Source organism: Anguilla anguilla, chromosome 16 (genome assembly GCF_013347855.1).
Source record: "Anguilla anguilla isolate fAngAng1 chromosome 16, fAngAng1.pri, whole genome shotgun sequence".
In the NCBI taxonomy this organism is placed as follows: Eukaryota; Metazoa; Chordata; class Actinopteri; order Anguilliformes; family Anguillidae; genus Anguilla; species Anguilla anguilla.
The window spans coordinates 33,322,669-33,337,374 of NC_049216.1; the positions used below are offsets into that span (position 1 = coordinate 33,322,669).

Below are 14,706 nucleotides of genomic sequence, written 5' to 3' on the forward strand. Positions count from 1 at the left end.
ATTTCTCGTATCGTCTTCCGGCCAGTCCTCGGAAGGAAAACTCCGGCGGGACCCTTGTGTGTGAGTTATTAGTTCAATCAAGACTTCGGCAGGTATGCTGACATTCCTGGAGTCGCGGCGCCCTTTGGTTTATTTCCCGCGAACGCCGCGGGGCCCTTTGAAGACGGTTTGTTTTTGCTGTTGCTGGGATGAGCGGCGACCCTCGCCTTAAACCGCCCCCCCGCCACCCCATCTGAGACCGAAATGAAGCGCTGGAAAGCGGGGGCTTTGCTGATGATAACAGCGAAGCGAACCGCGAGATAACAGCCAGACGACTGTGTTCCTTAACGACACGGACCCAGCTGCTGCCTGACAGAGAAAAGTCATGCCGTAGACGCTTTTTGTTTTGTTTAACTGTTTATCTTTGAAGTCCTAAGCCCTTTTAAAGGTGCCGTTTTGAAACGACATTTTTTCAACAACAGCAGCACTGAGACTGGCCTCCCATTAGACAGACACAGTAACTGGGCAGCTGTTAATTTTTGTGTTCTGTTTTAGAAAAGGTGGCTGAATAAAACAGGCAGACCACCAGGCAGGTTTCAAAAACCCACACAGACCGGAAAGTGTTCAGCAACACACCTTTGCCCAGCAGCTAGGGGTGAATACGACCTCAAATGCTGCAGAATGGAGAGATGAAATTGCAATAATATGTTGCTATAACAACAGGCTCCTCCCACCATTACCAGATTACAGTACAGACTTTTCTACCTAACATCCCCCCCCCCATCCCCTATATTTTCAAAAAACAAGCCAGAAAAGCGTAGGGAATCAGAAATATGCAAAGAGGTGAGTGCTTTTTTACATAACCTCATTACACGACAGTGGGGGGCACAAATAAACTACGGATCAGCGAGAGGGTGTCTGGCTGGGCGTTGAGTTTCGAGTGGCCCAAGAGGTCCGAGCGCACTCTTGTAGATTCCGCCACGAAGGGCACTGGCTCCAAAATGCTTCTCCGCCCATGTGAATGTTTACCAAAAAAAAAAAACCTCTCCTCTCATGAGACGGGCCTTGTCCCTAACGGACAGTAATCACGTAAAACGGCGGACAGGGAATTTCACTCAAGCAGGAGCCTCCGATAACTCCGAGAGGCACAACGTCCCCACGGAGACGCAAAACGCCGGAGATGGAGACGCCGCTCGGAGGGGATTAGAAAGGCTAGCGTAGCCTCAAAAACAGCCCGCAGGCCCGAAAACAGAGGATGCACCTCCTCTGTTCCCAGAGGATCCCCACAGAGATGAATGAGAACCAGGACACGCTTGCCCAGAACAGGCCGGGTGTGCGCTGCGTTCTACGGTAAAGATTAACCGTTGCCCCCGTGCCCGGGGTCCCTCTGCACCCCGGCATGGATGTGAGGGGTGAGGACAGCAGGTTGCCCTATCTATCGGAAACCGTTTCCAGGAGACAGGTGTGTTTTTTTTCAGATTTGAGTACATCAGAGAGGTGTTTTGTTCCAGTGAACCAGGCAGACCAGCGGAATCAGAGAGGAGGTCCGTGACAATGAACCATTTCAATAAGACTTTACGCAGTTTGTGAAAGTGGAGAATTCAGTCTGTGGGAAACCTTGAAGGCACCTGACCTGTGGATTCAGCACAGGCGTAGGACCCCAAATCCTTCTGCCGAGGTGAGGCTTGTCGGACGGCTTACCTGACATCCCAGTTCGGCAGACTCCTGGAAGGTCTGGTAGACTGTGGGGGTGGGGCTCCTGAAGGGCTCCCTCTGGCTCGAGTGATGAGCTTCTGGGCCTTGTGGTGCGCATGAGCCCTACAGAGCAAAGACCCCCCCACTTTTATTTTATTGAATTTCTGGAAATCAATGTCCTTCCTATGCTAAAATGCATACCTTAACCCCCCCCCCCAAAAACAGTATAGCAACAAAGTCAGCATAAAGTATAGCAAACAGACCAAAATATTTTCCCAAACAGAAATTCAGTGGGAATTTCAGGAACAAAGCACTGGAAAAGAAAACTTGGCAGAGACTTAAAGATGTTCCGCAGAGAGGAGTCAGAAGTCATACCGCGAGCGTGATACGTGTCAAATGATGATCTGAGGAGGTGATGTCACGGTTTGCGAATGCACCGGTGTCCAGCACATTGCGGAAGCGCTCACGGGGGCGCGTGCGTGCGATCACGCGTCACGCACACGCACGGGGGCGAGCGCCGCGGAGGTCAAGAGACCGACGGCTCGACACGCCAAGCAGGCCCCGGCAACGGAACCGCCGTCGCCATGGGAACTGACCCGGTACCTAGTTACAGCGAATTCAGGGAGCCCTAAGCAAAAAAAAAAAAAAATAATAAATTTAACTTCCATACCTCCTGTCATCACATTATTTCTTCTTTTTTTTTTTTAAATCCCTTGCTTCTTCCAGAGAACAATGCCTTTTTTTTCCCCCTCTTGTTCTCTCGCTCATGTTTTTCTCCCCCTGCCAGTGCTCTCTGTGGGCCGGTGAGAGAATCACCTTTGACCTCCCCCACTTCCTGCCATCTCCTTTCAAGTGCAGGCACCCCCCCCCACCCCCTCCCCAACACCCCCCCCCACCCCCACGCAGAGCATTAAGGCAAAAAAAAAAAATCGATTCCAAAATGAAAACCAACAGGCCGGCAAACGTTTAAATCTTTTTTTAGAAGTTTTTCAACAAATCCCCAGAGCTAGTGAATAGCGTGAGGCCTACTTTATTTATCTTTTTTCTTCTCCTCCACCCCTCCCCTCCTCCCCTCCAAACACAAATCTCTTCAGAATGTAGAAAACCAATAGAGGCAGCGGTGGTACAAGCTCTTGATCACAGAAAAGTTTGGATTTTACTTCTGAGGTTTAAGAGGAACAAGTTCAGATGGAGAGCAGAGGGTTGGAAAGTGAAGGATTCTGGGTAATGCAGTAGAAACTCACAGCTGCGAAGGGAGGAGGGGGGTCCATCGGTGCCTCCACACAGGCAGGGAAGAAGGCTGGAAAGCAAGCAGCTGATCCTGCCATTGATCCCCCTGGATCTGGGGCTGTGGATAGGGCAGCCACACACACACACACACTCACCGCTCTTTAATCAGACACAGGCTGGTCCAACATGGGGGCATTCCTAAATCCAACCTTCAGACCGACAAAAACAAACAGGCATTCAGGCAACCTTAAACAAGCACGAATGCCTGTGTGTTTGAATGCTCCTTTGTAGTTGCCTGGTTAAAACTAACAAACATATTTTGAAAGAAAAAAAAAGAGTAATCTGATCCAAAATAATTACCATCATACCCCTCCTGGATATACTGCGTCATTATGTTTTTCAGTGCATAAACTTAACAAATAGCATTACAGTGGAGGAAAACTCCAACTCAAAAATGCAATTTAAAAAGCTTTGATTTTGATCTATTAGAAATACGGGGATGTTTTCACTCCAGTCAAAGGGCTATTAATCATGAAAAATGAAATACCAAATCTTCCAGATTTATTTGGGGGGGGAAAAGCAACCACCATCTTCTGGCACTCAAATGGGTGTCCAATGAAGTCCGCAATTTAAAAAAGTGTAAAAATTAAACCTGGATCGTAAGGAGAAGGCTCTGCTGTAGTTTCCAATCTGTATTTCACTAACACTCCATTTTGAGCTGTGGACTCTGAGGCCTGTTTGTCAGTTACCCGTCACTGACCGGAGGTAGCAGGGATTCAGTTGCGCTTGGGCTTGGACATGAAGGAGCCAGGTCACCCCCCTCCCCCCCCCCCACTCTCTGTCTCTCAGGGGGGTTCAACAGCCTTTTCACTTTCAGACTCTCTTAGCCTTAACCCAACACTATTTCAGCATTCCCCCCCAACCCCCCTCCCCTCTCAAACCAGTTTCAGTAGTGGAAATGTGAACAGAATTTAATGAGAAGTGGCAAAGGGGCCAGAGAGGCGGGTGTCTGGAGAACACGCAAGTCGCATTTCGGCAGGTTACTGACATGGGGGGGTGGGGGGGGGGGGCACGGATCCTTTTACCCGGTTAGCTCACCTTTCTTTTCTGGTGCAGTGATTTCCATCAGACTCAATCTGCCTGGCAGGAACTGGCCTGACTCCAAGGGGTCTCCAGAAAAACCACCGCCGAACTGTCAGTGACCTAATGCAGTTTTTGGGAGGGTGTCGAATGGTCAGACGTAGCTTTTGGGAGGGTGACGATTGGTCGAATGTAGGTTTTGAGAAGGTGGTGATTGGTCAAATATAGTGGGTGATTGGTCAGATGGAGTTTTTGGGAGGGTGGCAGTTGGTCAAATGGAGTTTTTGGAAGGGTGATGATTAATAAAATGAAGTTCTGGCAGGGTGTCGATTGGTTAAACATAGTTTTTGAGTGGGTGGCAATTGGCCTAATGTAGCTTTTGGGAGAGTGACGATTCGTCAAATGTAGTTTTCGGGAGGCTGGTGATTGGTCAAATTGAGTTTTTGGGAGGGTGGCAATTGGTCAAATGTAGCTTTTGGGAGGGTGGTGATTGGTGAAATTTAGTTTTGGGGGTGCGGCAATTGGTCAAATGCTTTTTTTGGGAGGCTGGTGATTGGTCAAATATAGTTGCGGGAGCGTGGTGATTGGTCTAGATAGGTGTGGAAGAATCAATTCAGCGGCTATAGCTGGTATGAGCATAAACATACTTCCTCTGTACTTCCTCATTTGCAAACTTTTGTAAGGCCTGAGCTGTGCATTGCGCCATCTAGCATGTCAGCTTAGCTATGTGTGAAAGCAGAGCTCTTTCCAGACCTGTAGTGGCTCACAGACTCTCTCCACACACCAGATACTCAACTCTATGCTCTGAACACTGAAAGCTCTGTCTCCCTACCAGTGGAGCTGAATGCTAAGCTGGTGCATCTTCTGAAAAATTGTTAGGGGGCTCACAGCACTGCATGTTCTGAGCTGTAATACAGCACCAGTATCTCCCATCAAGAACCTGTAGTTTAGAAGCAAGAGCAGAGCATCCGGGAAGTGTAAAGAATCTGTGGTTCAACTCACAATGAGAGGCTGAGGGCAGAAGCACACATTTGGAACGGCAGGAGATTCATTCTGGTTTATGAAATTCTCGAGCCCAGAGAGTCTTTTTTTAATGTAGCACACAGTGCTCTCTTATTGTGAAGGTAATGAAATTCAGCGATGAAACAGATCTCCGTTAGATTACATTACATTACAGGCATTTAGCAGACGCTCTTACCCAGAAAGACTAACACAGCATTTACATTGCATCCATTTATACAGGTAGATATATATATATATATATATATACTGATTCAATGCAGGTTAAGTACCTTGCTCAAGGGTACAATGGCAGTGTCCTACTTGGGAATCGAACCCGTGACCTTCAGGTTATGTGACGCGGCAGGGCGGGGCCCATGTCTCAACCTGCCAATCACGATCTTCGCCCACTTCCCCTGTCCGGCTGTCCCGTCCCTGTGTGAGCGTCAGGAGAGTCTGAGGCCTACGGTCACAACCCAGAAACATCAGAGCCCGGGCCGGCCTTCTGAAGGCCGAACGTCCAATCACAACTTCAGCCGTATTTTAGGAAGACAAAACAAACCCATTATAGACGCAAATAAATACTCCGCAAAGCACACTCGGCCTAGTAAACTGCCTTTCGTCAAATTTTCATAAAGAAAAATAAAGAGCGGCATTGCTTTTTCTGTGCAGTCCTTCCGGTCAAGTCGAGGTTTGAATGCGCTCAGAATAACAGGCAAACAATCTCTTGTTTATGTATTTTTAGTGACCCATCCTGCTTTTGGGACAGTTCGCCATTAACTCCTTTTTTTGGGAGGGGGGGGTGGGTAATCTCTGGAGCGCCAAATTTATAGTGTCTCTCCTCCGTGCCTTCAGCTGACCCTGGTCACAACATTCCGAAAGCAGGCTGTCGGGGTGGGGGGTGGGGGGGCGGCGGAGGGACCCCGGCCGGCAAACAGGCAGTTAAATTACACTTTGATGTTCTTCCTTCATCTTCAACAGCGACAAAATGGCCGCCCCTCGTAAAGCAGTGACCCCGGGCCAAGGCAGGGGGCATTTTACAGTGTGGTGCAGGCCTGGAGCCCGTCTCCATCACCGGGCTCATCGGGGAAACGGGGGGAACGAACTTTACCATGCTTCTCACTTCACTCACATTCATGCATCTGTTTATGTCTGTTTGTCGGGCGACATAGCTCAGGAGGTAAGACCGATTGTCTGGCAATAGGAGGGTTGCTGGTTCAAACCCCGCCCTGGGCATGTCGAAGTGTCCTTGAGCAAGACACCTAACCCCCCAACTGCTAACTGCTCTGGCGAATGAGAGGTATCCATTGTAAAGCGCTTTGGATAAAAGCGCTATATAAATGCAGTCCATTTACCAGTCCATATTAATAAAAATAAAAATAATAATAATAATAATGTATGTAGAGCACCTTTCACACAACATTTATACCCTAAATGCATGCACTTATAATACGTTGCTTTGGATAAAAGCGTCGGCCAAATAAATGCAATGTAATGTAAAGTCTAAAGACAATGATAACACAAAAGTTATGATATTATTATATAACACAAAATGAAGCTAAACAACACACACATATACTGAAGCAGGGTGCTGCATAAATTCCTGCAGTTTACTGTCACCTTGCTGTGAACCCTGATAAATCCTTAGGTCAAAGATTTAAAAAAGACTAGGATGAGATACGATACAAATGTTAGAATCTCGCATGACGTTGGACGGAGCCGTGACGTAAAATAACATAGGAATATTCTAAAATAACTGCCGTTTTTACCGTTGTGGGATGTGGACGTCTGATGCGGCTGTTTTCACACACAGCCACTAAAACGTGACCGCAGTCTCAGGAGAGATATGCGGGAGCAGTAGGGGGGAACCTGGACACCGTTAAAACCGTTAAAACCGTTCATGAACCTCACTCTCGCTTCGCAGGGAGGTGTGAATGCAGCAGGTTTAGACTGCCAGTCAGCACCCCTGTACAACGTCACCATTCCTCACTGCACTGCTGAACTCAGGTTCTCTTGACGTTTCCCTGGCGACTCCGGTAATGGCTCAGTCTACGCTACACGGCCAAAAGTATGCGGACACCCGACATCCGACATCCCATCAAAAATTATGAGCATTAATATGGTTGGTTGGTCCACCCTGTTCTGGGATAATGATGACCATTCTTCTGGAAAGGCTTTATACTAGATGTTGGAGCAATTGCTGCAGGGATTTGCTTCCGTTCAGCCATTATTGTACGCTGGAGCATTAAGATTTGCCTTCACTGGAACCTAGCCTAGTCCAAACCATGAAAAACAGCCCCAGACCAAGGGGTGTCCAGATACTTTCGGTCATACAGTGTACCTCTCTGTGTCAGTGCAACCTAATCAAACACCAGAGATGAAAATATTGCTGTTGCCTTGCTTCTGGGTTACTAGAATCGCACCAAAGCACACCACTCAGGTCTACGATGGTTTGGAGGACAGCAAAGACAGACTGTTGTCTACAGACAAGCAGTTTTTTTCCTCTCTCCCCCAGCAGCCCGTGAACTGAAAACTGCTGTGGAATGCTGGCTGAGAAACGCTCTCCAAAAAAAAAAAAAAAAAAAAAAAGTTCAGCGGTTTTGTTTCACTGCATTATCACAGAACAAGAACAGATTCAGCAACAAAGAACGACGAACGGTTACCGTGAGAACCGTAACTCTGACAGAACCGGACTTAAGAGCTGCCACGTGATTGGACTATGCCCCAGGAGTTCACAGAGGAGCTTAAAAATAAAAAATAAACAATGGAAAAATACAGAAAGTGAAAAAAAGCCCCAGATTTGGAGGGGGGGGGGTATGGTAACAGGTGAAAAGAAGAGGGTAAAATGAAGAGTGATCTGGGATCAGCATTCCTGTCACAACAACCTCCAAAAAAGTCAGCCACTCAAGTTATCCACACTGTCCTAACACCCTCCCCCTGCTCAAAAACAATCAGCCACTCCAGATATACACGCTGTTCCAACACCCTCCCCCTGCTCAAAAACAATCAGCCACTCCAGATATACACGCTGTTCCAACACCCTCCCCCTGCTCAAAAACAATCAGCCACTCCAGATATACACGCTGTTCCAACACCCTCCCCCTGCTCAAAAACAATCAGCCACTCCAGATATACACTCGATCCTTTGATGGGCCCGCACCCCTGATTTCAAACAGTCCTGACGGACAGCTTTTCCACACCATCGGGACAGGGGGTGCACAGCATCTGGAGGCCCAGCCTTCAAAATATTTGGGTCTGGATAAATACTCTCGTTCACTCACACTTAACAGGATGTGTCAGGAGCAGGCGAGGGGCAATGTGGGAGCCATTATACTCCCAGCCCCCCCAATCCCCGCTCCCCCCCCCCAGCCCCACTCGACCCCTGGCTCGCTCTTACTCCAGTGCTGAAAGGGCGGGGCCCGGGGACGGGCGACACGGACCCCGCTGAGCTCGGTGTTCCGCAGGGCTCAGAACCGGGCCCGGAGGCCCGTGCGTTTAGAAGCCCGTTTGTGCGCAGAGCAGGAAGGTTCTGCATCCCTCATATACAATATATAAATTTTTTAAAAAATAACATCAAACTCAGAACCATGAACAGACAGACGTTAATGATGAAGCAGAGGTGGCTTGGGGAAAAGAGGGGGAAAAAAAACGGTGACAAAAGTGACAAAAAGACGTCTGTTTTGGAAACCCCCTTCCTCTGCAAGACAGAAGCATGGCCAAAAATAAGCGTGTTTTTCATGGAGTGGAATTACATTTTTACTCTGTGTGAAGTGCAAGCCACTCTGCCGCACAGATAGGCAGGTTCGCACGGCTTGTGCTTTGCGGTGACGGACCGTGGGGGGGGGGGGGGGTCAGATAAGATCAGCTGTTTCGGGCAGCAGAGTCACGGGGGAGGGGGGGGGGGGGTCGTGCTGATCCAGGGTAACCCCGTCCTACAGAAGGCCGGAGCCCAACATGGCGTCCATTCGCAGATACTCCCACTGAGGGAAGTGGGGAAAAAGAGGTCCCGCCCCTTCCTGTTCACCTCCTCGAACGGAGATGGATTTACCCTCATACCCCCTCCCGAAAAGAAATGTGAAGTGTATCTTCACCGCCCCTTCAAAACCCCCATCGCAACACACACAGCCAGACTGAGGTAAAGGTTATCACCAATCCTCCCAGCCCCCCGCCCTCACCAATTCCGCCCCCCCCAGCCATCCCTGCTCTGAAGCACAGAGGGTGGTTAGCAATAAACAAATATATAAATGGTTGCCATATTTCGCATAATTTCTGATACGAAAATCTGCCATGTCATCATAAGGACTCTACTCTAAAGAGTCTCTACGCATTCTGTGAATCCGTGACCCCTTGCTGTGGTGAATAAAGAGCAGCTGAGCCTTCACAGCTGAAATGCTCGGTGTCAGAAAAGTGGCCCCAAGAATGACCAAAAAACGGCCAAGTGACCAGGTGTCAGTTTCAGATCCCCACCGCTCGCTCCCACGCAGGACACCACAGACACACGTGTTTGCTGTGGCCGATACCAACAACACTACAGCCACAGGCGACACCAAAGACAGGCGTGGTTGCTATGGGCGACACCAGAGGCAGGTGTGGTTGCTACGGGCAACACCAGAGACAGGCGTGGTTACTACGGGCGACACCAGAGACAGGCGTGGTTGCTACGGGCAACACCAGAGACAGGCGTGGTTGCTACGGGCGACACCAGAGACAGGCGTGGTTGCTACGGGCGACACCAGAGACACGTGTGTTTGCGTGGATGCACGTGCGTGAGACCAGAATATGGGCGGGGTTTCCTCCGGTGGGCTGGCCCCTCAATGCAAAATGCCAAATATTTATAGCACTGGAGCGTCTGCATCTCCACATTACAGCGCAATATTCCATTTATGAAAGAGCAAAGGCAGTTTAAAGGAATTGAAATAGATGATCATAAATGATCATAAATCAGCGAGACACAAATTTCAACTGGGGAGATGCCTGGAGAGCCAGATTTGGCCATCAATCACTGCATTACCGGGAGCAGGAGCAGCACTGACTCCTGCCAATATCCATATTCAGCCTTCACAACTGAGGTCTTATTCCATCATCCTTCCTCTACTCCAAAACACACTGGGGCTGCACTGCACATCTGCAAGCTGCAGCGCCCCCTTCAGGCCCCTGGGTGCAGTTCATGGCTGCTAAACACCACTAAAAATCAACATTTTAAAACTTCAACTTTGTTTCTTACTCCACTGGCTTACTGTCACACTCATTAAAGTCCTATTGTCACACTCTTTACCCCACAAGGGCTCTCTTCAACTTAATCTTTTACCTACTTGACTAAATTTGCATAAACTCCACCCAGTTATATTTGAAAAGCTTTCATGTTTTATATTCATTAGAATCGGAGCAGAAAGATGTACTGACCAGCTGCTGAAATTTCTCCGGTCCGTTCACTCAGGGAAGATTTTGATCCCAAGCTCTGGAATGAGTTTACGGAAGCACAAACTGTCGAGGTCTGCAAACCCAAACTCTGAAGTGATCGATTAAGCCCCTCATCCAGCACCTGTCCCCTATAATCAAAACATACAGCAGAGTCATGTCCTTCTTGAGGCCTGAAGTTGGCTGTAGTCACCATGCCAACCACAACGTGCTTAGTGACAGTTGGTTTGTAAATGGCAACATTAAAAAAAAACAAGGACAGGCTGATTACATGTATGATAATGAGTGCCACTTCGTTTCAGTTTTCCATGATTTTCAACAATTTTACTGTGACTGCTCTGTGACTTTAGCCAATGTTTTCCGTGACAAACATCCAGCCTTAATAACACATAATAGTGTGAGCAGGCCAAGCAGAACCATGACTGCATGACCATTCTGAATTACAGGACTTATATCGCTGAATTATAACAAATAATCGTTTGCAGTGGGGCGTTAGCCTTCAGACCAGCGGGTGACTCAGTGATGCACTGACAGCCTCTCTCTCTTCTCTCCCTGCTCTACTCTTCCACCGCTCCCCTCTCCTCTCATCCTCTTCTCTCCTCTTTTTCTTCTTTCCTTTCTCCACCTCTCTCCTTTCAACCTCTTCACTCCTTTCTCCTCTCCTCTCTCCCTCTCACCCCTCTCTCCTCTCCACTCCTCTCTCCTTTATTCCTCTCCTGTCTCCCTTTCTCCTTTCATCTCCTCTCTCCTTCATTCCTCTCCTTTATTCCTCTCCTCTCTCTCCCTCTCTTTCTCCTCCTCTCTCCCTCTCTCCTTCATTCCTCTCTCCCTCTCTCCTTTCCTCTCCTCTCTCCCTCTCTCCTTCATTCCTCTCCTCTCTCTCCCTCTCTCCCCCTCTCTCCTCAGCCAAAGACAGCCCGGGGCTGACGGACTCTGAGCTCCCCCCCACCGCAGACCCTGCCGGGATGGACGGGTCCTACCTGGGCCTGAAGGAGGCCGGGGGGGCGAAGGCCCCCCAGGAGAGGCCGGGCCCGGAGCTGACCGGCCCGCTGGACAAGGGCGAGGGCGAGAGCAACAAGGGCAAGAAGCGGCGGAACCGCACCACCTTCACCAGCTACCAGCTGGAGGAGCTGGAGAAGGTGTTCCAGAAGACCCACTACCCCGACGTCTACGCCCGCGAGCAGCTGGCGCTGCGCACCGACCTGACGGAGGCCCGCGTGCAGGTGGGCGCCGCCCGCTCCGCCCCTCACCTGTCTGTACCACACCTGAGTCTCAATCACACTGCTCCGCTCCGCCCCTCACCTGTCTGTACCTCCCGCTCCGCCCCTCACCTGTCTGTACCGCACCTGAGTCTCAATCACACTGCTCCACCCCTCACCTGTCTGCACCGCCCGCTCCACCCCTCACCTGTCTGTACCGCCCGCTTCACCCCTCACCTGTCTGTACCACCCACTCCGCCCCTCACCTGTCTGTACCGCACCTGAGTCTCAATCACACTGCTCCGCCCCTCACCTGTCTGTACCTCCCACTCCGCCCCTCACCTGTCTGTACCGCACCTGAGTCTCAATCACACTGCTCCGCCCCTCACCTGTCTGTACCTCCCACTCCACCCCTCACCTGTCTGTACCTCCCACTCCACCCCTCACCTGTCTGTACCGCCCACTCCGCCCCTCACCTGTCTGTACCGCACCTGAGTCTCAATCACACTGCTCCGCCCCTCACCTGTCTGTAACATACCTGAGTCTAAAACACCGCACCACTGTCACCTGAGTCTAAATCACACCACGGGAGATATAACACACCTGTCACCTGTGTGTGACACACCAAGAGCAGAAACCAACGTCAACAGCTGTTCACAACACTGCAACACTTCTCATAAGACTCCACTGCAGCTAAGCAGTGGTCTTTGCTGATATTGTCCATCTAACATTTATAACACCTTTATAACAGGTTTACTAACACCGAGGTGGCAATGCATTGGTAACAATCCATATAATAGCACAATGGCTAAAACTCCATGCTCCTGTACAAGGATCTTATCATAAAAATAGAACTTGTGTCACTCGTGATGCAATATGGCTGTTTTATCTCACTAGCGCTCATGTTAGTTTTACTTTGATGAGCTGAACTGCCCAGCTTATGTGGATGAGCTGAACTGCCCAGCTTATGTGGATGAGCTGTGCACATGATTCAGTATCCCTGCATTATAGCCCTGGTCACGTTACAGCACTCTATTTATCATCCAGTTAATATGCGTTTCAGGCTCTTTTCCGTGTGAAGCATGTGCTGGGGCCGGTTTCTCTGTGCCGTATCTGAGTCTGTGCTGTAACTGAGCCTGTGAGCCTGTGCTGTAACTGAGCCTGAGAGTCTGTGTCTCTGTGCCGTATCTGGGCCTGTGAGCCTGTGTCTCTGTGCCGTATGTGGGCCTGTGAGCCTGTGTCTCTGTGCCGTATGTGGGCCTGTGAGCCTGTGCTGTATCTGAGCCTGTGTCTCTGTGCCGTATCTGGGCCTGTGAGCCTGTGCTGCATCTGAGCCTGTGAGCCTGTGCTGCATCTGAGCCTGTGCCATCTGTCTGGCTGTGAACGCTGCGCAGGGAGACTGAGACGCACATGCGGGGCGGTGGGGACAGCCGCTGATCAGTACTTGTGCATGTGTGTCACCTGAGCAGAGTTTTAGTGAAGGGCGCCTGCGGCATGCCTGAACCCCTGAACCCCCCAAACACCCCCCCCCCCCACAGAGCCTCCGACCCCACTGCTGAAGTGCATCCCGGTGTCACTGACGACACATTCCAGCTTTGATTGGCAGGATTGTGACCCCCCCCCCTCCCCCCCCCAGCCCTTTCCCAAGAGAGCCCCCTGGATATGGGCTGTTTGTCTTTCATTAATGCCCCAAGCCCCCACTCCCACAACAGCTCACAGGGCAAGAATGTGCCCCCAAACCCAACCCCCCCCCCCCTCCCCCAGTGAGCTTCAAGGGCAGGTGACGGACCCCTCTCTAGCACAAGAACCCATTATCCTGTTTAGGAAACCCAAATTTATTTAGCCATTTGACATCAATGTATCAGTTGCCACGGGAACCAGCAAAGGTATACTATGGGGGGTGGGGGGGTTGTGTAAGAGAGGCTATTGGCTGAGAGGATGGGGGGGAGTGAGGGAGGCTATTGGCTGAGAGGATGGGGGGGAGTGAGGAAGGCTATTGGCTGAGAGGATGGGGGTGGGGAGGGGTGAGAGAGGCTATTGGCTGAGAGGATGGGGGGGAGTGAAGGAGGCTATTGACTGAGAGGATGGGGGGGGAGTGAGGGAGGCTATTGACTGAGAGGATGGGGGTGGGGAGGGGGTGAGAGATGCTATTGGCTTAGAGGATGGGGGTGGGGAGGGGGTGAGAGAGGCTATTGGCTGAGAGGATGGTCTCTGGCACAATGGCGTTGAGCAGCGTGATGAAGCACAGGGAGTCCCTCAGAGGTGACCCCATCCCCCTCATAAACCGCCTGAACACGCCCACGGGTCCCGGGCCTGTACAAGATCAGCCTTACCGCTCTGCGACTCCGAAAAATCTGTTTCGGTCCGAGTCTGTACCACCATTCCCGTAAACGCCCTCCTTCCTTCCTTATGCTGGCCGATGCTGGCCGATCCACGCGCTGGGGAAACGCACCCACGCCAGTGCTAGCTAAAAACAGAACCGATGGCTCCTACAGACCGTGTTCGCAGATGTGAACTGCATTACGGGCAGATCGGTTATGGTATGTAGAGCTGTGCACGTGTATGAATTCCCTGCATGTATCCAAGAATTCCCTCTTTAAACACGTTAGAGGGGGGGGGGGGGGTTGGGGGGTGTTACCTGCGATGCTGTTGGCGGGCTCCAAGCTTCCGACGGCTGGCGTGCCCTCCTCCAGCACTCAATGTACCAGCTTCAGATGGAGAAAGAGAGGTCAAAGGTCAAGAGTTCTGCCAAACATCCTGTCAAGTGTCCAGACAGCAGCACAATGAGGCATTGAGATGACAGGAATAAAAACGCTCTCACTTGGACAGAGAAACCAGGGCTACAGTAAAACTGCCAATTTATTCATCATCGCTCCCCTCTCCATCCTGATAATATTAAATTAGTATGGAACTGATAACAGAGTGTGGGAATGACTAATATTTTCTCTACAGAAAGGGCTAAAATGGAAACAAATTTCTGTTATCTGCCAATAGAAGTGTTCACAGGATTGGCTTGAGTCAGTGTTAGGGGTCATTTCAATCAAACTGCCACAGCAAAATCTGTTTAAATTGTTAATGCTGTGCTACCCCATCAAAGCCCCCCCCC

General features: G+C 50.3%; 1 protein-coding gene across 1 annotated transcript in view; it reads left to right on the forward strand.

Annotated features, from left to right (window-relative positions):
* alx4b (ALX homeobox 4b) overlaps positions 1-14,706 on the forward strand; it is a 34,645-nt gene that overhangs the window by 9,287 nt on the left and 10,652 nt on the right. The window contains exon 2 of the mRNA XM_035396226.1: positions 11,308-11,624. Within this exon, the coding sequence (XP_035252117.1) occupies positions 11,308-11,624 (317 nt within the window). The remainder of the gene's footprint in view (positions 1-11,307; positions 11,625-14,706) is intronic.